The sequence below is a fragment of the Pyrus communis genome, chromosome 8 (assembly GCF_041283825.1).
Source record: "Pyrus communis isolate YQ-2024b chromosome 8, ASM4128382v1, whole genome shotgun sequence".
NCBI lineage: Eukaryota > Viridiplantae > Streptophyta > Magnoliopsida > Rosales > Rosaceae > Pyrus > Pyrus communis.
Window position 1 is genome coordinate 23,559,309 of NC_142572.1, and position 23,709 is coordinate 23,583,017.

Genomic DNA, 23,709 nt, shown 5'->3' on the forward strand with positions numbered 1-23,709 from the left:
CTCGGTTTTTACAAATTCATACATAAAACGTCGTTCAAACTCTTTATTTTCACCTTCGCCTCATAGTGAAGTTTGAAAATTATAGTAATACTTTCCGTTAATATAGTTAAGGGTGGACCCTATTTTAACAATGTCTTCGGCCTCACTACTATATTTTTCACTTATTTTATTAGTTTTCAACTTAAATAGTCTACTAAATATACATTTGTTGCTTAATAAATCGTAAATGCGCTACCAACTGCCTTATAAATTTTCCTTAATACTGACGGAAAATATTTCACGAAAATAAAAAATTTGCATTTTTGACAAAAAAACGTGGGTTAACACTCATGATTTTTAGTCAGTTTCCACAAATTCATACATAAATCGTCCTTAAAACTATGTATTTTCACCTTCGCCTTACGTCAGTTACGTGGGTTAACACTCACAACCCTATTTTTCACAAAATTTCTTAGTTTTCGATTTAAATATTATACTAAGTATACATTTATTGTTCAAAAAGCTGTAAAACTGCTTCCAAATGCCTTATAAAGCTTTCTTGAAAGCTCATGGAAAATATTTTGTGAAAATAAAAAATTCTCATTTTTCACCAAAAAAAGGGGTTAGCACTCACGGTTTTTAGTTGGTTTTGCAAATTTGTACATAAATCATAGTTCAATGTAATTATTTCACCTTTGCCTCACTGTGAAATTTTGAAAATTAAAGTTAGACTTTTGTTGATATTATGGAGGATGCAACCCCATTTTAGCAATGTTTTGAGCCTCACAACTGTGTTTTTTGACTTATTTTCTTAGTTTTCATGTTAAATATTATATTTAATATACATTTATTGCTCAAAAAGCTGTAAAAAGGCTTCCAAATGCCTTATAAAGTTTTCCTTAGAGCTCACGGAAAATATTTTGCGAAAATAAAAAAATTATATTTTTCACTAAAAAGCGTGGGTTAACACTTACGATTTTTAGTCGGTTTTACAAATTCGTACATAAATCGTCGTTCAAACTCTTTGTTTTCACCTTTGCCTCATCGTGAAATTTTGAAAATTAAGGTAAGACTTTCCGTTGAGATTCTTGACGGTGGAACCCCATTTGACAATGTTTTGGTCTTCACTATTGTGTTTTTCACTTATTTTTTTTAGTTTTTGGTTTACATATTTTGCTAAGTATACATTTGTTTCTCAATAAATCATCATACTGCTTCCAAACACCTTACAAAGTTTTCCTTAATGCTTGCGAAAAATATTACGCAAAAATAAAAATTGTCAGTTTTTACAAATTCGTACATAAATCATTGTTCAAACTATTTATTTTCACCTTTGCCTCACCGTGAAGTTTGAAAATTATAGTAATATGTTCCATTATATTCTTGAGGGTGGAACCCCATTTTAACAATGTTTTGGGCCTCACTACTATATTTTTCACTTATTTTTTGTTTTCGACTTAAATAGTCAACTAAATATACATTTGTTGCTCAATAAATTGTAAATCTGCTTCCAAATGCTTTATAAATTTTCCTTAATTGTCAAGGAAAATATTTTGCGAAAATAAAAAATTTACATACTTGACAAAAAACGTGGGTTAACACTCACGGTTTTTTGTCGGTTTGTACAAATTCGTACATAAATCATCGTTCAAACTATTTATTTCACCTTCGTCTCATCGTGAAGTTTGAAAATTAAAGGAATACTTTCCGTTAATATTCTTGAGGGTGGTTTTGGACCTCACTACTATATTTTTCATTTATCTTTTTGGTTTTGGACTTAAATAATCTACTAAATATACATTTGTTGCTTAATACATTGTACATCCACTTCCAAATGTCTTATAAAATTTTCCTTAATACTCACGGAAAATATTTTGCGAAAATAAAAAATTTGCAGTTTTTGACAAAAATCGTACGATTTTTAGTCGGTTTTGCAAATTCGTACATAAATCATCGTTCAATATTTTTAATTTCACATTCGCCTCACCGTGAAGTTTTGAAAATTAAGCTTGGGGTAGGGCAAAAATAACATGAAAATTAATTCTGAATGGTGTTTGTGGAAATTGGCAAATCGCTAAAAAAATCGTGGCTTTCACAGTTTTTGTAAAAATCCAATGCTTGAGTTTTGCGAGGTATTTTGCACTCAATTTAAGGGCAAAGTTTTAAGTCCTTTGGAAGTGGTCTTGTAATTTATGGACCTCCAGAAATTTTTTTTTGAAAAACCGGCCAGCTAAAATCGTACAAGCTGAGGGTGGGGCAAAAGTGACATGAAATTGGGTTCTGAATGTAGTTTCTAAGTTGCATGCGAATTAAGGAATAATACATAGAAAATGCTAGCAAGTCCCGGAAGTTATTTCCAACATATAATTCAAGAAGATTAGGGTGCGACAACAAAACAAGACATTTTTAATGGACCTTTTAGAAATACAGAGATTGGTCAAGTCTAAATTTATTTACAACTGCCGTGTGTTTCTCAATTTGGTAAAAATATCCATAAAAGAATGCAAACCAAACTCTGGACACCAACCCCATCCTTAGTATGATTTCTCAGGTGACTTGAAAAGAAACTAACACTAAACTCTTGGAGTCGCTCAAAAATCCTTGGTACGAATAAGGCTCAAGGCTCAAGGCTCAAGGCTCAAGCCAACCATGGTCTCCGCTTCAGCCCACATACCTGTTTCTGACTCGTTACTCTCTGAAAATTCATCTTCCACTCAGGTCACTTATAGATACCATCGCATCCCTGGTGTTTCACAAGTCGAAAATCAGTTTGCTGCTATCAATTGAGCTTCGTGCCACTGTTCATATATGTGGGATGCACATTATCTATCCTCCTACTTTTATATACAGTAGATATAGGAGGAACCATATCCAAAACTTTTGGCTACAGCTTTAAAATTTTGAGGGCGGAAATATGAAGAAATTGCGTATAGCAATCAGTTAAATGCAGTTGACAACTATTAGCAAGGGTCAAGATAGAACCGTCTAGTCTGAAAGCATCTCCTCCAATTCAGGTTCCTCGGAGTTGACAGCATCATAATCCACGCCTGTTCGGTTTAACAGATCATTGTCCAAGGAGCCACTTTCATATTCATCCTCATCAGTATCAGGCCATTCTGAATCGCCTTCCATGTTTTGGGCATGAAATTCTTCTTCATCTTTTCTTGTTATATTATTACTCTTACCATATTTTCTAGGTCCCACATCCCTCTTGGCTTTGGCCTGAGAATCTTCACATATGCAGGTATATGGGTTCTCATGAAAACCACCCCTGCCTGGCCTCACTTCATTCGGCTCACCCATAAAGCCTCTCTGGTAAGTACGAACATTAGAAGCGAAAGCTCCCCAGGTCATGTTCTCTTTTCTTAGGAACAAGTGGTAGAGTTTTTTAGCATTTGGACGAACAGTAGGCTTATGTCCAAAATATCTCCTGCAACAAATAAAAGATGTGAAAACTAAGCAGGCAGGGGGGAAGAAGAATAAGATAAGAAGAGAAATGAAAAGGGAAAGGAAGACAGCACACCTTCGTCCAGCTAGTATTTTGGCCATATTGCCATTGTTGTTGGTGACAAATACATCACTCTCATCACAAACTATAAAGTCAAGTGCCGCCATACGAGAAGAAAATGAATAAAACGGTTCCAGTTCCTCCGTGGTTGCTATTGTCTCTTTTGAATAAAAGTTGGGGAATAGTGCCTTAAGGGGTGCCAATGTTTCTTCTCCTCCATAGACTTCCCCTGATGCCACATAGATGTGAACATCGCTGCCATAACCCAGTGCTCTCAACATCAGACCGACTTCTTCTGGAGTAAGTGGACACCTCCCATGCCTCCTAGGCTTATCAGGATTGCTAATCTGCAACTCCATCCAAAATACATCTTATAGACTACCTTCTAAAAGATACAGAGCAATGGGATATAAATCGACTCGATACACACATCATACTTGATTAGACTAAAGTCTGGAACAGGCAGAGGCCTAGCATTGTTCAGAACATTTTCTTTTCAATTTCCTATCTCACAGTTGCTTATTTTTTACTCTTTACAACATAAGCGCACACACAACTTGCGCATTTATTACAATAAAAAATGAAGGGTCGGGTTTTAATCAATTTACTCTCAGTATCTGATTCAGGGGAAATAAGATGACATAAATCCAAAAGGACAATCTCAATCCTTACATGTAAAGTCTTCCACCTCTTTCGTATGGCACCCAATTCTCTCCTTTCCTTGTCTCCTCCACCATAATAACATCCTGAGAATGCAAGCATATCAGGTTCATACCTGTAACAGTAAACATTTAACTGCATCAAGAAACAACTTCACAAGTAAGCTTTAAAATTTGCAAAATCTCGTTTCTAATATGGGGGCAACCTGTTAGTTGCCCAACTGTGTGAAGGTGTTTGTGTTAGCCTACTCATGCACTTGTAATCGTTTCTATAAAAGCTTTTTAGACAAAATGGTCCCTGAGATTTGCATAACACATCACTTTGGTCCCTGAGATTGAAAATCAATAGAAATGGTCCCTGAGATTGTCCACCATCCATTATTTTGGTCCTTCCATTAAAAACTCTGTTAAGTGTCCCGGAGCTCTTGGCCGAAAGTTTGGGCAATTTTCAAAGCTTCGTAACTCAATCGTTTCTTAACCAAATTCGACCCATAATATAACAAAATGAAGATAGGAAAGTGTAGAACAAAATTATACCTATTTGGAAGCCCAATGGTTGCCGGAGATGGCTGGAAAATAGCCTGAAAGGTGACTGGTCCGCGAGAAAACTGGAAAACTCGCCGAAAACTGGGTAACCTTTAAATGTTTATAACTTATTCAATACTCAACGAAATTGAGTGATTCAAAAACGAAAATCATACTTCTCGACGAGACAAAAAGAATGGTACCTTCTCGACAGCTAAATCACCGTGATTTGGCCGGAAAACGAAATCGTGTTTTGGTCTCAAGTTAGCCACTTTCGAGCCGTTTTTCAGCCAAACCACGTCGAATTAGCCATCGAGAAATGTAATATTCTCTTCGTCTCATCGAGAAGTATGATTTTCATTTTTGAATCACTCGATTTCGTTGAGTACTGAAAAAATTATGAACGTTTAAAGTTTACCCAGTTTTCGGAGAGTATTTCAGTTTTCCGCAAATCAGTCACCTTTCAGGCTATTTTCCGGCCATCTCCAGCAACCATTGGCTTCCAAATAGGTATAATCTTGTTCTACACTTTCCTATCTTCATTTTGATATATTATGAGTCGAATTTGGTTAAGAAACGATTAAGTTACGAAGCTTTGAAAATTGCCCAAACTTCCGGCTAAGAGCTCCAAGACACTTAACGGAGTTTTTAACGAAAGGACCAAAATAATGGATGGTGGACAATCTCAGGAAGTGATGTGTTATGCAAATCTCATGGACCATTTTGGCTAAAAAGCCTTCTGTAAATGTATCAACGAGATATGGAAAGTAGGTATACTAATGTACATAGAAATATGATCATGGAACAAGGTTTGACCTGCAATTTTATGGCTCAATCTAAATATGCAAGAAAGACAGGGCAATAACGCTAGTTAAATGGTCATTCTAAACATAAAAACAAAAGATGATGGATAAAATTACCTCAGGTGCAATGCAATATAATGCTTGCTTCTCATCCTCATTCGATGAACCAACTTTTTAGCCATTTTCTGTATTGGGTCAGTAAACTTTAAAGCATGGTAATTGACTCTACATCTTAATTTTTGCAGATCTGTATTCAACCTGTTTGCAAGTCTGTAATCAAACTTGTTGAGCTGAACGGCCTGTTGCAGAATGAAAACTAATAAGTGCCCTTTCCATAAATTTTGTATACTTGTAGAAAGATAATTCAAGAAGACGTATCTAGGGATGCAAACAAGCGGTGCCATCCATTAAGGGATCAAATCAATCACTAGAGCCACACTCAAAGCTAAACTTATACTTATTTAGTAAACGAGCCCAAGCCTGGGGCTTGGCTCATGTACTTGCAAGCCTGAATATATTGTTTTTATTTTAAATGCAATAATATAATCCTTATGGAAAACAAAATGTTTGACCAAGAAAAGTACAAGGTATGCTATGCCCTTCCATGTTTACTTCACATCGGGTTCATCAGTTATGCAATGTTTCGATTTTCAGACAAGAACCAATTGGTCCACAAGATTGGGCACCAGATAAGTGCACGAAATATGGAAATAGCATGTATTTCGAAATTAACAGTTGGCAAACAAACAGCGGAACACAAAAATAAGCAAAGGAGAAGGCAGTAGTGATGCAACTTACAGAGGAAAAGAAGTTTCTACATTCAATAAGAATTAAGCTTAAAAAGCTTAAGAGAACTGAAAACTTACATGCCTTTTCAAAAGAACAGGTAATACACGATTTTGATAACATCTTTCACTACACTTCCTTGGAACACGCATAGTGGATGGTGTCCACATTTTACCTCCCTTTCTTGGAAGCTGCTTTATGATTTTAACATCTTTTGACAGAAATGACATAAACCAATCAACATCAAAGATCTCTGAAAAGTTACTGCAAAAAAAAAAAAAAAATTGATTGAAACATGTCCATGCGATTACAAAATCCAGATTGCAAGTAAATATGGAAGCATAGATATGATTCAAGGACCGACCTTGCATCCTTCCAGAAAGATTTCTGGTCCAACTTTGGAACAACAAGACTAGCATTCAGTATACGAGCTGCTACAACGGCATCTGTGATCTACCAAAGGTATAGGTAGAGTAAGCTCCTCACTAAAAGCAACAAAACTATACAAATACTCTATAATCAAGGAGCACAAATGCGACAGGATAGGTTACAAGATGATGACTGGAATAGTACATTCGTATCCCATTATAAGGGGTGACTAAACTAATTCCAGTGAAAAATCAACTAAACCAAAGCCAACCAAACTATGTCACTAATTATACTCTCAGACTAAGAACACGGATGTCAACTAATAAAGTAAAAGACTATGTCTCCAGAGCCCTCACAAATGCAAGGAAAATGGTTAGAAATGCATACATGCAAGCATCAATATCTTATTTAACACCAGGAAAACTCTTAGTCTATATTATACCCTGGTTATGCTTCAGTTGAACTGTTCAGAGTTAGGGTGGAATCAAGTATCCCCTCTGACAGCCTCTGGAACCATCAATGCAGTAACGATGACTATAATGCTGCAGAAGATAAACAAAAGTAAAGAAAAAAAAAGTAAGTTACCCCAGTTCTTTGTTGATTCAAGCCTCCACTGGTTGCAATCGCCAAGTACCTATTAGGACGCGTAATTTCATCAACATCTGCAAATATGGACCAGATAGCATTCAGGATTATATTAAAAACAGCGATGTCATTGTTAACACAAATGGAAGTGTCATTTTACGAACCATATAAAACAAACATATAACAGAAACCACAAATAAGTAGCTACAATGCATAATTGTGGTCAATCAATTACGAAACCCTATAGACCATGATATACTAAATGGAAAGCAAATTGGAATAAGAAACAGACCTGGAAATTTCTTGGTGGCATTGCTGCATCCATAGTAGAATTTGGAATTCCTGGAGCTCCAAAGATCACGATCCAATCTCCCTCCACCGCTCTGATTTTGAACAAGTAAAGAGATGCCGTAAAAGATCCAAACCAAACCTAACATTACATTAGGTTGAAATCCAAAATTGAGAAGGAAAAAGAAAAGGCCCTAACCGGAACACGGAAGACTGTAAGCCCTGCAGCAACGGCATCGTCGTCCACGGCAACATTGAACTAGAAGGAAAAGATGAAATTAGGATCCGAATCCAATCAAATGAATCGTTAATTGTGAATAAGAAGAAATTCGTGAAAGGGAGAGAAAGTACCTTAGAAGAATGACGTAGTTGATTATTGACATCCAGAGGGGAAGGAGCAAGAACCAAGAGAAGTGCGAAGAGGATGAGAAGTGCTCCGGAGATGGCGGAAATCAGGGGAAGGAGAAAGCCAAAGCGATGGTAGTAGTGGAGGCGGCGGCGCTGGAAATGAAAAGGCATTGGTACAGTGGCACGGCAGTTCTCTTTAAAAGAGTCGCACACTCAATCACACTCCTCTCTTGTTTTATTTTGGTTTGTGTGGGGTTTTTAGTTTGGAATCTGGATGAATGTATTATGAAACAGATCGACCACCGAGCACCGCCCTCCCACTACCCGCAGAGGCTGAGACTTGAGGTTGTGCGATGTGTGGGTTGGCAGCCTGGCACCCAGCACAACGAGTAGACTTCTGTCCCCCCCTCTCTCTCTCTGTGTTGTACGAGACGATACGAAACGGTTTTGTTGCTGACACTCTGCTCTGCTTCCGTGCCAAATTTGAAATAAACACTTACAGGTACTCCCTTCACCGGCACAGATAATTATTTGATTTTTCCTAACCCTTTTATTTTCTTTTGGTGTAGTAGCGTTAGCAAACGTGCTTGCTTCTTCCACGCCTAGTAGTAACCCTTTTTTTTTTTTTTTTTTTTTTTCCGTATTCATAATTAGTAACTTTTATTTTTTTGCAAATTGCAGCAAGTCCGTTTTAACCGACTTTTGAGTTCTGAATTTGTTGGTGATGGCGATGGTGTGGGGTGGTTTCTTAGCTTAAAATGAAGTGTTGTCGATTGATTGGTTTGCCAAACAGACGGATGCATGTGGCATTGTGCCTAGAGAGGAAGTGATGCCTTTGCCCTTTTCTATACTTGTTAAATCAATGCTAAGATGATAAAAAGGCGGTGAGTTTTTCATATAGGATATGCCTATTGTAAGAATTGAAAAAAAATTCTTTGTCAAAGTTAAAAAAAAATTGGAACTGTTTGATAATTACTTTCGGTTTGCAATTTTTAAAAAATGAAAACTAGTAGCTACTTTTAGTTTTCATTTTTTTTTAATGAAAAACTAAAGTAGCTTTTCATGCGAATTCATTATAAAAACGAAAATAACATTAGAAAAAACTCTCATTTTCTACAAGACAGCCTAGCTCAACAACTTTTGGCTTTTTAGCCAAAATGGTATCTGATATTTGCATAACTCCTCACTTTAATCCTTAAGATTTGAAATCAATAGAATTGGTCATTGAGTTTATTCACAATCAATCATTTTAGTCTTTGCTTGAAAAATTATGTCAAATAAAGATCAAAATGATAAAATTACCCTCAATCTAGTAAATAATAGGTCAAAATGATTACAAAAATTAAGGATACTTTTTACCTTTATTTTATGAAGATTTTTCACGGAATAACCAAAATGATTCATGATGGACAAATTCAGGAACCAATTCTATTGATTTCAAATCTCAGAGACCAAAATAAGGAGTTATGCAAATCTCAGAAAACATTTTGATTAAAAAGTCACAATTTTTCGATATGATTCTATAGTAACATGCGAGTTCGTTAACGTTAACCAATTTTATGGGTTTAACACTCCCCTCATCACAAACTCTGCGTCATTTGGGTTTTTGAATAAAGACATGTTTCAAACAAGTACTTCCCATCCACTTCAAGTTTTGGCAGTCGACCTTTTGGCTTTGGAAGTGGGAGTGGGGTTGTAACATTTGTTCATTTTCTCCGTCTGCGCTCCACCCATTTCCATTCACATTCCAAAACCAAGGTAGAGGATATGCTCTCCCCATCCATCCCTTCAAATTTCGTCCCCAGAATTCCAATTTTATTGTTGAGCGGTCCAGCCCACGACGGAGATTGGGCTTTTTTCACTATAGGTCAAAACTCTGCCTTCTCTCTCTAACATTAAGACATCAATTTTTTTTTTTTTTTTTAATTTCTCGATATTTTTACATTAAAAAAAGAAGGAGTTCAGCAAAATCATATAATGGGCAGCTTAATGTAGTATCGAATTCGCTATTCACGAGATTCGAACATAAAACCTCTCACTTCCAAGGAAAGAGGAATATCATCATACTGTAGTACTAAATGACAACATTAAGACATCAATTAGATTTTGAGATCTTTGATTTTAGGACATGAAAAATGCTAAGAAGATTATGCTAATGGTGGAATTGTAATAAAAATATGAGATGGTGAAGAGTTCATAAAGAATCTCTTTTTAAGAGAGTCATTTCTCTCGAGATATATTATAGAAATATCATTGAATCAAAGGAAAAAAAGTGAGTATATAACTAGAACTAAGATTGCAGTTACTTTTTTACTGTGATAACCAGCTTACATATTATCCAATAGTGAAGCTGCACATTACTTTTCGTGGAGTGTATTATCCGCACGTTGGAAGCACACGTGCAAAGGCCTCGGCTCCTCATCCCCTGCGGTGTAGTTTGAACTTGAAGTCTCTAGTCTCACCAACTGCGTCTGGCGTGTTTGATGTTGTTGATGGCAAGAACACTAGAGTAGCAGTAGTAGGAATAGGGATATTAGGGGATTTCGAGACTTAATTGAATTCTTATTCTATTGGATTTTTAGGAGGAAAGGGGCAGCTAACGAAACCATGTATTCGTTGACGGTCAAGCCCTCTTTCGTCTTACCCAAATTGTCTCCGCCGTCGTCATCGTCTTCTTCTTCTGCACATTGTCGGGCTGGGCCGTGTTCTTCCTCTATCAGCTTCCCAATAAAGACGAGAAACAGAGGAAACAGACGCCCACTGAGACTTGATGCTTACGATTCCTCAAAGAGCGACACTCCCAATGGCTCTGCCGATTCCAACCCTCCCAACGCCACCACTCTGGTACTATCTCAATTTTACTCCCCTTTGTTAATGTTATGCTAGTCTAGTTGTCGTTTACTGGCCGTTTATATTGTAATTTTACCGTATTTGAGTTTGTATGTTACTGGAACAAATGATATGGATTATGGATGATGATGATGATATTGCTCGGATGGTAACAACAATACCCGCAAACTAGAGCTTTGAATCAACGCGTCATGCTTCATTTCGCCAAATATCTAGTTGAAACACATATATGATTGTTTTGCTAGCTAGCTCATAACATTGACTGAACTCCTTGCTGGCTACTTTCCTCAACTCGACAGCCAAAGAGCAGGAGAGAAATTCTGTTGGAGTATGTCAAAAATGTGCAGCCAGAATTTATGGAGCTGTTTGTAAAAAGGGCGCCCCAGCAGGTATTTCTACATTTATTTGCCATTAGTGCATACTATCTTGATGTCGATGAGGGTGTATTACCATGACCTACTAATGCAATTTCCATGCCTTCTCCCCGACTTGACACCACGTTAACGCTTGTTCATGTAGGTTGTTGATGCAATGCGCCAAACAGTGACAAACATGATTGGAACATTACCCCCACAATTTTTTGCAGTGACAGTCACCACCGTAAGTCTATAACTTTTATTCTTTCTTTTCATCGCCATATCAGCTTGAATATAGTAACATATGATCTGATGGGTTCCTTATGTTGGAATTTGGGCGGCTGACTGACTTTAAACTGATGCAAATTTCTTCTGATCTGAGTATAGTAACATTTAAGGAATTTATTTACTCAGTGGGATTGATTAACTTCCATCTCAGGTCGCAGAAAATCTTGCACAACTCATGTACAGTATCATGATGACTGGATATATGTTCCAGAATGCACAGTACAGGTTGGAACTGCAGCAAGGTTTAGAGCAGCCAGCTGCTCTTCCTGATGTGCAAGATACAAAGGTTATATTTTTTCTCATTTTCTTTTCACTTTCTATTTATGAACCATACTCATCCTTTTGCTCGTTGAGGAAACCTTTTACTACATTATCATTACTGAAGAAAAACCATACTGTGAATTTGAGAAGGCTTTGGCTTACCATGTATTTGTTATTGTGTATTTCTGATGGAACTGATATTAGGTCGTGATGGCAAGTTCAATCATCTGACCCGTGTCACTAACATGCAAACTCCTGCTTCTCCTAAGTAATATGTAGAGTTTGTGACATTCGCTCATTCTGATGTTTCTGATACATTTTTCATAGTCGTTTATATGACTTTTTCAATCTTTCTAGTTTAGTTATTGAGAGGTTCTGCTGTACAACCTTTAAATAGTGCCCTGTGACTGTTACAGGATGCACCAGATTACGCACCTGGTACACAGAAGAACGTGTCAGGTGAAGTTATTAGGTGGAATAATGTTTCTGGCCCTGAGAGAATAGATGCTAAGAAGTACATTGAGTTACTTGAAGCAGAGATTGAGGAACTAAATAATCAAGTTGGTAGGAAATCCGCGGGCGGACAAAATGAATTGTTGGAATATCTGAAGTCTCTTGAACCCCAAAATTTAAAGGTAAACAACACCCCTCTGCTTATCCCAACTACTTTTGGTTGGCTAAATGTTTAGGTTCGTGGCTGGCAGCTGTGCAATGGTAGGTTTGTGACTAAATTGTAAGTCCTTTCTGTTGGAACGTCTCAAGACGCATACTACTATTATTAATTTGGTACTTTTATTGTCCGAGGTAAAATTTGTTGTTGAAAAGATCATACGAGTTGGCTGCGCCATCATCCACAACATATTGTAGCTATCTAATGTGGATTGTACTAGTGTTATTTTTACAAAGGAGAAAAACACTCATAGTTGTTCGTCAAGAAAATTATCCATTATTGCTTCTGAAATTAGTAGATTTATTTATAAGGGTCCATAAATCTCTCTGACTTCTGGTTAAATGTCTTCAAATTTGAAGGAATTGACAAGCAGTGCTGGAGACGATGTTGTGGTTGCGATGAATACATTCATCAAGCGGCTTTTGGCTGTTTCTGATCCTGGCCAAATGAAGGTTTGCCATATCATATTGCTCTTAAGTTGATAAATGCATTCATCAAGTAACCTTGTTGAACAACTGGTATGTGTTGGTACAGACAAGTGTGACAGAGGCAACTGCACCGGAACTTGCGAAGCTGCTGTATTGGCTGATGGTTGTTGGATACAGCATTCGCAATATCGAAGTTCGTTTTGATATGGAACGAGTACTTGGGACTCCACCGAAGCTCGCAGAATTGCCTCCAGGAGAGAACGTTTAATTACTCCGCTAAGAATTGCAAAATAGGCGTGGAAGTTAATGAGAGGGGATGTCGGAGGGTGGTGATCTTCCATAGAGATACTCGCAAGCATGGAAGGAGAGAAAAAAAATTAGATGAAAATTAGGAGGCGGCCGGGGATCTTCTACTTTTAGCAAGAAACTCCAAATAATATTTTTTCAGCAATAAACCTGAACTTTTGTCCTAATTCATTTTTTATTTTGGTCCGTCTTTTATGTTGTTTGAAAACCATTTTTCCAATAACAGATTGACTAATGATTAGAAGAAGAAAAACTGCGCTATATCAGCTTACACAATTGTTATTGTATACAAAAATCCAAAGTAAGATTTTGTTTCGAATATTTGTACCGGGCTAGCCTGCTACCGCTACTGCAAGGGCGGCCAAATATCCCTGATTACAAGTAGAAGGATGACACAATTAAAAGGACGAGAGAAACTAGGAATCAAAGCAAACTTGTTCCGCAAGGCTATTACTATTAGGCACCGTTAATCTTGCTTAGGCAACTGCAGACCGATTTAGGCACACTTATCCTTGTTTACACAAGCAACAACTTACAAATTAACACTGTCGGATAGAAAATTAGAAGGGCATCCCGTCATCCAAAACTGCCCATTACTAAGTAACATCCACACTCGGCTCACCTAATTTTCTACAATCTACAATACATCAGTGCTTGTTTGTTCCTAGACCTTCCTAGTTGGTCCATTTTATTCAATATTGGTTAGTCGCACTACGTATCAATCTCCCCACTGTGGTCTCATCAGGACCTAAACCGGTGTCTTTGTATTCAAGGAGCTCCTTTCTGCTAAAGTGCTTCTCATGTCCTCTCTCTTTCCTTCCTAAACCCTTAGGCCTCGTTCCAACAAACCCCACCCCACCCCCACCCCCCAAAACTAAAAAAATCAAGGAAACTTGCTAGCGCCAGAGTTCTACCAATATATTAGGCGGCTCCTTTCCTGGTAGTGTAGTTAGATGAGAGTCTTCTGGCCCATGGGCTTTCACTAGGTGACCAAGAAATTGGGAAGCCAAGCACCGCACACCATCTTAAATTCAAAAGGGCAGCAGCAAGGTTCTCTTCAGAATCTTCAAAAAGCTGTACTATTCGTGATTCTGCTTCCAGGTCTTCAGCAAATATAAAGTCATCCTCATATTCTGCCTTTTCTGGAAAGCTTCCATCTTCGTTGCATATCATACGCATACTCAAAACCTGCAGTGCTTCCATGGCTGTGCTGTGAAAGCCACAGTTCACATATGCCGAGAAAACAAAATGGCAGGTCGCTGGATCAGGCTGGATCTTTTCTTGGTGCATCCATTCAACTACTAATTCAACTGCCTCGATCAATTCCTAACATTCATTTTAGGGAAGAAAAAAAAAAGATAAACTATTAGCAAGTAGTGCAACAACATAATATTTGGTTGACCAAACTGTCATAATTTATATCAAGAACCACACTGCTTTTTTGATCTTACAGACACTTCATTTGAAAGAGAAAAACGGCACATAGGAGATACCCCTTCACAGGCTTTTTGGAGAATGGTATTGAATAACAAAGAATCAAGTTTGTTCCCTTCTGAGCTGGCTTGATCCAAAAGATTCAATGCTTCATCAATGTCATCATCTTCCAACAGAATCTGAAACAAGATGGGCTCACAACATCATATAACCCATACTAGATATATGTAAAAAGAGGGAATGCACTAACAAGGATAAAAACACCCTTATTAAAACCTTCTACCTTTATGAGAGCAGTGTAAGTCACTGTTACTGGATAAAAGCCATCTCGCAACATCATTGAAATCAATGCAGAAGCAGATCTATAACATTTCAGAATGCTACAGCAATCAATCATTATATTATACGTTGCAGCATCTGCCGGGAAACCAAATGACTTCATACTCTTGAATATCTTAATTGCCATTTGACTCTGCACATAAAGTAGATAACACTGGTCAAATGTTGCACATATCATGAAGTTTCAAACAAAAGGAAAAGCAAAAGTGTTGGAAGCACCTACTTCCTTAGCCTCAACAAGTGAATGCAACACTGTATTATAGATGGGTGTTCCCAGATCAACGTTATTATGACAAAAGAGATTTTCTGCCACATGCAAATACTGGATCAGCTCTCTTATCATCCCCTCTGTTCCAAGGGCTTTCAACTGGAAAATAAAATAAAGAATGCCCCAGATGAGGTAAGGTGAAACAAGGAAAAAAGAAGAAAAAGAAAAGGACTGAATAGCTAGTAGGACTCCATGAAGGGAAGAAAAAAAAAAAAAAGGTAGCGCCCTTGTGAGCTTCAACAAGTTTTAGTATTACCAAGCAGATGAACTTCAATAAGGCAGAAAAGAAGTTTTAAATGATCTCATATAAGCATAATATTAAAGCAACACTAAGCAGTCATGAATGAAACTCCCTGCATGCACAACGAAATTTTTTACAACTATATGTTATCTTCCATCTGTGAGCAATGTCTTTTCTCTTCTAACGCTTTTACCAAAGACTTTGATATGCAAATGTTGCACTGTTAAACGATTGGAACTACTGGTGTATGTGCACTGTTACAATTTTTTATTATTAACAATTTAACAAATAAAGTTCTATCGCAGTACCCATAATTAACACAAGTTTACATATAAAACTTTTTGAGGAAACAAAATGTACATTTATCAAGCTCCATATACCTTCAATTTGAATAGAGAATTAATTGTTTGATAAACCATGTACAGAATGAAGAATATTTTGTCACCTATCAGATTAACATTTTATAACCACATTTTTCTGTTATCAGATGATGATGTTCTTAAGATTTCCATATACAAAACTATGTATCATGTCTCATAGTGACCCTTGTCAGTCAAAGGAAGCAGTACACCGCCTAGTCACCTACCAATACTCCATTTCATTCTCTAAATAAAGGAAGGAGATACATGAGGCTGGGGAGTTACCAAGTTGTTCATTGATAAGTAACTGTGCTGAATACCGTATCTTGCCATATCCATTTCTATAGCATTGATACGTTTACCAGCATCCACCTGTGACAACATGTTGCCCTCTTCATATGGGGCATTCACGTTTCCAAATAATAAAAACAGCAGCTCGTATGTGTTAATATTAGGCATAACTTCTAATTGTTTCATTTTAGCCAACATCTGCACTGCTCGTTCAGGTTGATCCTGCATAGTTCACGCAACAATATTTTAATTGATTGGAAACAAAAAGAAAAAAACATGAAAAAAACTTTCAGGCACGGGAGAATTTCAAGTATGAAAATAAGAAAACAGATTGATATCCATCTGCTACCCTCTGCTAGCACAAACACTCTTTTGGTGTGCCCACGTTAAATAACTTCTATTATTAGAGCCAAACGAATTTTTTAGCTATCAAAACAAATATGAAGAACCAAAACTTGCACAGTTATCATAGACTACCTATGTGCGCTGCAATCCAATTTTAAGATTTTAAAAGTGTTAATTAACAAGGTCACAGAAGGAATTCTGATATGAGAACTCAGTTTTATACAATATCAGCTCACCGTTGTATCACATGCTGCAAAAAAAGCATTGAAAGGATGTGGATATGAACATTCAGATATTTGATCCAGCAGAGCCTCAGCTAAATTCAGTTCTAGCACTTTGCTGCTACCTATAGAAAGGGTGACAAGAGTAGAATCATATGGCTTCAGATTTCTCTGCTGCATATCTTGTAACTGCAGAAGGATAAAAAATAAAAAAAATAAAAAAATAAAAAGTTGCAAAATTCTGTAATTAAAAGGCAAAACCAAAACGACCAAAATGAATTGCCACCAAATGCAAGATCAGCTTTTTTTTTTTTTTTTAAAGATGATTGGCATATGCAAACCAATATAACTTACAATTTCCATTCCAATACTGAAACCTCTCTGAGAAGCAACAGCTCTGACAAAGCCATCATATGTATGGCTGGATGGTTGCAACCCAAAATTTTGCATCTAGACAAAAATGGGCCTCTTTAGTATGTCATAAGATGATATCTGAACCAAGTATATACAGAATAAAAAAGGGAAGGATAGAGAACCACGTAATTAAACTAGACAATTGAAATCCACAAAGTAGCCATCACAGCAAAAGCATAGAAAACTGTAATTTAAAATTCAGCATCTTATAATTACATAGTTCTCCCAACAAGAATATCATATTTCAGTGAGCATACATTTAAGATTTGCTTATACAAACAAAAATTTGAGACATTTGAACATGATTGTATAATAGGAAATCACATAAAGCTGAAGTAAAAATGTTATTATACCTGTAGGATTAACAGCTCTGCCAGACCATCATTTCTCAACTGTGCACAAGCATGAATCACATCATTGAATGACCATCTCAAAATTTTCTTAACAGGCTTGCTTAAATGTTTATCAAGCATATCTAGCTGATTATTCTCAAGTTCTCCAACTCCCAAGCCAAAAGTAGTCAACTGATCTGCACTAACAGCATGATCATCCAAAGGTTTACAGTATATGGAAGGAACAGAAAGTTCATTCTCCTCCAAATCTAGTTTCCTCAAGCTTAATTCACAATTTGAAGGTATAGGAATGTCCAATCTTGAAGAAAACAACTTTCCTTCAGAAGTTCTATTAACATTCGTGTTTCCCTTGGTGGCTAAAGCCACCATATGTTGCAACGTCACATACGCAGATTTTAAATCTCCCAACCTAGTAAAGGACCAAATAAACTTCCGTAGAGGTATAATGCTCAGACTGTAGTGTTTGATATAGTCCTCCCAAATTTCATGTGCTGCAGGGAGGCTTTGTTGCCAAACTGCAAACTAGAAGAAATGAAAATGCAGGGTAACTATGATATGATCCAAATAACTTTAAATCAGGTGGTTCTCTTATGCATGCTAAAAGTGAACTACAGGGAAAACATGTCATATCCTCAGACATCGTCAGGGGAAAATAACTAGGCATGTGAGTAAGTCATCCAGAAACATAACTTTGCTATCAGACAGTACAAACACTGTCAATTTTGTAATATCCATCCTTGAAAATTGATGTAAAAGAATAACTTTTTTTTTCTTAAGTGAAATCCTGGAAGTGTGAAAATTCAAGAGAGCATCAAATCACCATCCTCATCCTCATCAAAAATAGAAATGGCAATTGAAGATGATACTTCTGAATGTCACAGACAAATCAGGATGCTATTTCCACCTATTTATCCCTTACAAGCACATTGAAACATTACAACACAAAAAATTTGAAGCCAAAATTGGGAGATTAATAGTAATCTGACTACATCAGTCACCCAAACCAATTCCCTTGTTAGGTTATTTTACAGTGATTAAAGCAAAAATAAAGCCCACACAATCTTTTGTTTAGCCTAAATAATAAATAAAAACGGCTCAAGTGAAGAGGAAAATTTTGTGAGTGAAAAGAGGAAAGGAATGATATTTGAACAGATCAATACAAAAAAAATGTTTTTCTTTACACACCTTGAGAAGCTCCGAATATGTAACTTCATTCTTCCCTGCCATTTGATGCTCCATCAAGTCCAAACACTGATTGGCATTTATCATACTTTGCATTTTAGCACAAGCCCTTAAGAAACTGTTGTAGATAGGTAGAACTGGATAGATGCCTTGACTTTCTCCTAGGAAATTTATCAACTTAAATGCCTGATCAAAGAACAACAGGTAGACACACAAGTGCTAAGTTATTAAAAGCAGCTGACAAAGAATGATGCTACGGGTATGGTTCCATGTTAATGGTAGTTCTGATAGTTCAATAGCTACAGTAAAGTAATAATATCACAGTAATCCTAACAAAATAGCTCTGCTATTACCAGCTGACTAGGGTAGCTAGATAATAATGATTAAGTCTATAACATGAATCTTACCTCCTCTAAATATCCTCCTTTACATAGAGCTTGCATCATGAGCAAGGAGCATAAGTTATTCAGGGTAATCTCCTTTTCATCCATTACTCTCCAAGTCTCCATTACAAACTGCACGAAAAGGAAACGACTGAGTTTAGTGTTAGGACCCAAACAAAGACACACTTGGAAGCAACTAGTGCCGTGTCAAAAAATTGGAAGATGCCATCCTTTCCTTCACAATGGCATAGCTGAATCAAGCCAAGGGGCAGGATGAGACAATTATAACAGTTAGTGCATTTTCAGAAAGTTATATCAAAGAAAATTGACAATGTGATCCTACTGATATACGTGGAGTAAAATTGTCTACAAATAATTTTCTAAGCTTTCCTTTGATACTGTTCAAATTACCATAATCAGCTACAAACATCAACAACTTAAATGATGATTAAACAGCTAGCAAAACAAATCATCTAACTAGTTGATGTCAACAATATGTAGCATAATAAAAGAGACACACAACCCTTAAATTCCACGTTTGTCAGCTTACCAATGGATCAGGTGACCTGGCACAGTACTTAAGAATATGAAGGAAATCATCAGCTCCTAAGGAATGGTTCACGTGGCTAAGATTCAAAAGCATATTTGAAGCTTTGCCCCTCTCACCCAAGCATAGTGCATCAACAATTTGCATCTGCACGGACCTTGTAATGGATTCTGTTCCGTGCCACATAACTTGATGACCTGCATTAATCACTATGCACCGAAATTCAGAAAAAGGACTTGCACATTAATGCTCTACAACTTTTATGTCCGTTTGGACTTGTGCACGGGTATAATTGCACGAAGGCAAAACACGCAAGAATTCACATGCACAAGCGAGAAAACAGAGAAGAGTAGACTAACAAAAGATTAATAAGTAGTGAGAGTGTAAAGCGTAAAGCAGATGGTAGGTAGACAGTTGCTAAAGAGTGGAAGAGTAGGGAAAGATTACCATTAGATGTTGTAAGAGTGCGAGGGGAGTCCAGTTTTTGAGAAGCAAGTCTTGGTCCCTAATGAAAAAACAACACTCTAGTAATCAAGCAGAGAAGCAATAAAGCGAAGAAGAAGATACCTATAATTACAAAGTTCGATTTCATTCGATTCCTGAGAAAACCCACAAGAGAGTGAACATTGCAACATTGGAACTTAACATACATGATGATGGTGGTGGTAGTGTGTTTGAGATTTACAAAGCCAATCTGAAATTGAGCGCAACGAAACCCTCGCTCTCACTCTCGCTCTGTAAAAGTAAAACAAGCCAAACATGAATAGAATAGAATAGAACAGAATGAAATAAACCTAATACCTAAATATGTAGGAGGACTGGAGGAAGTTCGACGAACTCACAGAGGTCGCCTGTGTATCATTGATTACTGTTAGATTATAGAGCTTCCTCGATCCTCAATCCTCCTAGCCTAGCCGAGCTTTTCTCTTCTGAATTATGTTTAGGCTTTAAGCATTTTGACGGAAACAGGACATTTCTCGGCAAAATTACAGACTGACATGGATTCCCTGGAGGAGGAGGGCTTCAAATTTCTCCGACTCCAGGCTCGGGGACTCACTGTGCCTCCCACTGCCAAGTCCCAACCGCGAACCTGTGTGACCCAATCCAAGCAACCCGATAAAGAGGCCCAGGCCAGCGCTTTTTTTTTTTTTTTTTGTCTTTCTGCTTACATTACTATTTCTTTTCTTTTATCATTTTTCAAGGAGGTTTTCTTTTTTCCAATTTCTTTTTTTTTCTTTTTTTGGGACAAATGTGACTTCATTAACAACCCAACAACTATACAAAATAGGAGGCTCAATTACAAGTCCAGCACAAAATAAAAATAAGGCCTCCAAGTAAAATAGAGCCCAAACAAAGAATTGGACCCAAACAGAAAAAAAAAAAAAAAAAAAAAAAGAAGCCGAAGCAGCCTACACCACAATCGCCATCGACCGGAATCCACTATCGTGCACCTCCTTCCCTGGAAAATACCAGAGATCCAGCCAACCGATGTCCCATAAGTGGTGGAAAAGAGAGCTCCAACCTGCCTCCATCAAGCACCAAATAGATCTGAGCCACATATTAAAGGAAACCCAGAGGGAAGGACATCCCACCCGTAACAATGCCAATAAAGGCATACACATGGAAGGTGGTGATGTTTCCACTAAAGTCAGAGCTGTACTCACCTTCCGAGAGGTCGTGACAAATCGCGTGAAGAAAAATGGCCTGCAGAGCCCAAATTGAGTGAGACAGAGGAATGTTTGATAGATAGGATGGTGAAGGAAGAGAAATAAGGATGTGAATGGGAAACTAAGATTGGAAGAAGAAGGGATCAGAGCTAGGAGAGCAGGTAAAGTGGGGCGAAACAATGGGGACAAAACGCAGGCCAACGAGCATGCAGAAAATAAAGGAAGAAAAAGAGAAAAGGGAGACAACCGCCAACCCAGGACACAGCCAGGGCCGGCGACGGAAGGGGGAGGAAGCAGTTAAAAACAAACTCTCTCAAGGGGGAAGGAACTCTCACGAAGAGAGAGATTTGGACTTTTGATCGTCTATCGGAAGAAACCGCAAAATCCTTTTTTCGTTTTTTTGCTACAGTATCCATGAATTCCATTTTTTTATTTCACAAACATGATTTGCTATTTGCCGAAGCGAACAAATATTCGTAAGGGTGCGTTTGTTACACCGGACTATCTCGGATTATAATAGCTTCAGGACTAAGCTGGATTGACTTAGACTAGACTAATCTGGACTAACTTACTGAAACGTTTGATGCAATGTCGGACTAACAATAAATTATTATTATTATATTTTAATTTCTTTTCTATTAAAAATATCAATATGTAAAAAATGGCATCTTCTTCGCAAATTGTTGGTGCTCATCTGCACCTTGGAAATTGCAAAACTTCCAATAACAAATGCTTAACCCAAAGTCCAGATAAATCAGAAATCGTTCAATTTGGTATCCTTGAAAAATCATAACTAATTGAAATCATTCAAAATTTGATTAACCAGTCCATTCATAGAATCCAGATTTCGTTCAATTTGATCTGAACGAAATGGTATCCCAAAATACTCACATATCCGGCCTCCCTTCACAAACCAAAAGCAACGAATTCACAGAATCCATCAAATGTTCCGAAACTTTAAAGAACATAACAAATAAAGTAAAAAAAAAATTAAAAAAAAAAAAAAGAGAGAGAGAGGAAGAATGCAAAGCACCCAACCCAAAACCCAGTCATCTTCTGCAAACCCTCCATGGTTATAATCCTTCGTAAGGAAAATTAAATCATTCAAGCTCACTTGTATATGCAGGACCAGAAATTCGATCTGAAAACCTTAAATCGACGGAGTTCTCTCGAATTGGAAATGGAGCTCGTGGGTTCTCTGATTAAAGGTTGAATTTGAGGTCTTATTCGTGATTCTAGGCTCAGGGTGAGGAGAAAGAGAGAGAGAGATTGGTGGTGGTTTGGACCTGCGGTGTGATCTTGCCATAGTTTGGTGAGTGTAGGACGCGACGCAAAGAAGAATAACGCAACGAGGGTCTTAGCAGTCCCATGGTATTTGGGGGGTCTCGCTAAGACCCTTTAGTGAGAGAGTTAGTGAACGCAAGTCCCCTTTAATCCCATTAAACTTAGTCCCAATATGTAACAAACACAGGACTGCACTGATGAATAGTCCAGTCTAGTCCAGTGAAGGCTAATGAAGCCAAACAAATGAGTAGTCCAGTCTAGTCCAGTGGGGGCGTTTGTTGCGCCGGACTATCTCGGACTGGATTAGCTTCAAGGACTAAGCTGGACTAGCTTAGACTAGGCTAAACTGGACTAACTTAATGAAGCGTTTGGTGCAGTATTGGACTAAGAAGCTGGATAATAACAAATTCTAATATTATATTATTTAATATATAAATTATTAATATTTTATTATGATCTTATCTTTTTCTCCATCTTTTCCTACCATTTCTGTCCCACTCTTTTCCTCTTCTCTCATCGTCCCACCCTCTCCCTCTTTTTTTCCTCTTAGACCTCTCAATTCATGTCTCTTTCTCATTCCTGATCAAACTCCTTATTGATTCCAGTCTCTATTTCTCTATCCTCCCCCTCTCTCTAGCTATGCGTTGTTCGAACGGAACCTCACGGCTTCAATTTTCCCGACGAGTTGCAGGTTTCCCGATGTGTTTTCCGGCCAACCCTCGTTAAATTGGATGAAATTAGCACCGCCAAAAAATTCATCACCATCCCTGGACCGAGATCTTAGCTTTGAATGCTCGAATCTGTCATGGATTTGAAGAAGCCCATACAGGGTGAGACTTCCAGGCCATTTTCCGGCCACATTCAACCACATTTTAGCCTCGATTCAGGTAAAATCGTAATCTTGTCACTCCCAGCTTCAATTTGGTATATTTTATATGAAAGTTGGTTGTGAAATGGATATGAAAGAGAGTCGGAAAGTTAATGATTGATCTAGGTGACCGGAGATGACGAGGAATCTGTCGGGAGTGGTCGTTGAGCATGATGAGGACGAGAAAGAGAGGATAATCTTAGCTAGTCCCATGGTTATTGGGGGTCTCGCTAAGACCTCTTAGTGAAGGGTTTTGTCCATGCTAGTCCCCTTTAGTCTCATTAATGTTAGTCCCAGCATGGAACAAACACAGTATTGGACTAATAGCTAGTCCAGTCCAGTCCAGTCCAACTTAGTGAGGGCAAACAAACGCCCCCTAAAATCCTTAACAACACAATAAATTGACTTACATCCAAGTACAGGAAATCCTAGCAGAGAATCCGAACGAATCACAAAATATTTAAATCCTTAGCAATTAATATATAATTAAGAATGTTTATTATA

General features: G+C 37.5%; 3 protein-coding genes across 6 annotated transcripts; 1 reads left to right on the top strand and 2 right to left on the bottom strand.

The window, feature by feature from the left end:
• Positions 1-2,362: 2,362 nt before the first annotated feature.
• On the bottom strand, positions 2,363-8,439 carry LOC137717837 (O-fucosyltransferase family protein). Its single transcript, XM_068457323.2, has 10 exons — positions 7,854-8,439; positions 7,702-7,761; positions 7,507-7,597; positions 7,215-7,291; positions 6,625-6,713; positions 6,341-6,524; positions 5,592-5,773; positions 4,160-4,262; positions 3,503-3,834; positions 2,363-3,409 (listed from the first exon to the last, which is right to left on the bottom strand). Exons 1-10 carry the CDS (start codon positions 8,019-8,021, stop codon positions 2,965-2,967), a joined length of 1,731 nt encoding a protein of 576 aa, XP_068313424.1. The 5' UTR covers positions 8,022-8,439; the 3' UTR covers positions 2,363-2,964.
• Positions 8,440-10,161: 1,722 nt separating this feature from the next.
• LOC137717489 (uncharacterized) lies at positions 10,162-13,285 on the top strand. Its single transcript, XM_068456873.2, has 7 exons — positions 10,162-10,694; positions 11,000-11,089; positions 11,220-11,300; positions 11,496-11,630; positions 12,022-12,240; positions 12,635-12,727; positions 12,810-13,285. The coding sequence occupies exons 1-7, from the start codon at positions 10,458-10,460 to the stop codon at positions 12,969-12,971; spliced, it is 1,017 nt and encodes a 338-aa protein (XP_068312974.1). The 5' UTR covers positions 10,162-10,457; the 3' UTR covers positions 12,972-13,285.
• LOC137717488 (Tetratricopeptide repeat (TPR)-like superfamily protein) lies at positions 13,248-20,549 on the bottom strand. 4 transcript variants are annotated; one of them, XM_068456872.2, is made up of 14 exons: positions 20,229-20,549; positions 20,037-20,121; positions 19,834-19,891; positions 19,390-19,583; positions 18,864-18,971; positions 18,460-18,642; positions 17,275-17,796; positions 16,862-16,957; positions 16,523-16,696; positions 15,936-16,163; positions 15,006-15,149; positions 14,727-14,915; positions 14,503-14,622; positions 13,248-14,335 (listed from the first exon to the last, which is right to left on the bottom strand). In XM_068456872.2, exons 1-14 carry the CDS (start codon positions 20,246-20,248, stop codon positions 13,931-13,933), a joined length of 2,526 nt encoding a protein of 841 aa, XP_068312973.1. In that variant the 5' UTR covers positions 20,249-20,549; the 3' UTR covers positions 13,248-13,930. The 4 variants fall into 4 exon arrangements, with proteins under 4 accessions (XP_068312973.1, XP_068312972.1, XP_088555118.1 ...); XM_068456871.2 differs by having other exon boundaries at positions 19,390-19,595; positions 20,229-20,548; XM_088698992.1 differs by having other exon boundaries at positions 13,433-14,335; positions 14,461-14,622; positions 20,229-20,501.
• Positions 20,550-23,709: the final 3,160 nt, after the last annotated feature.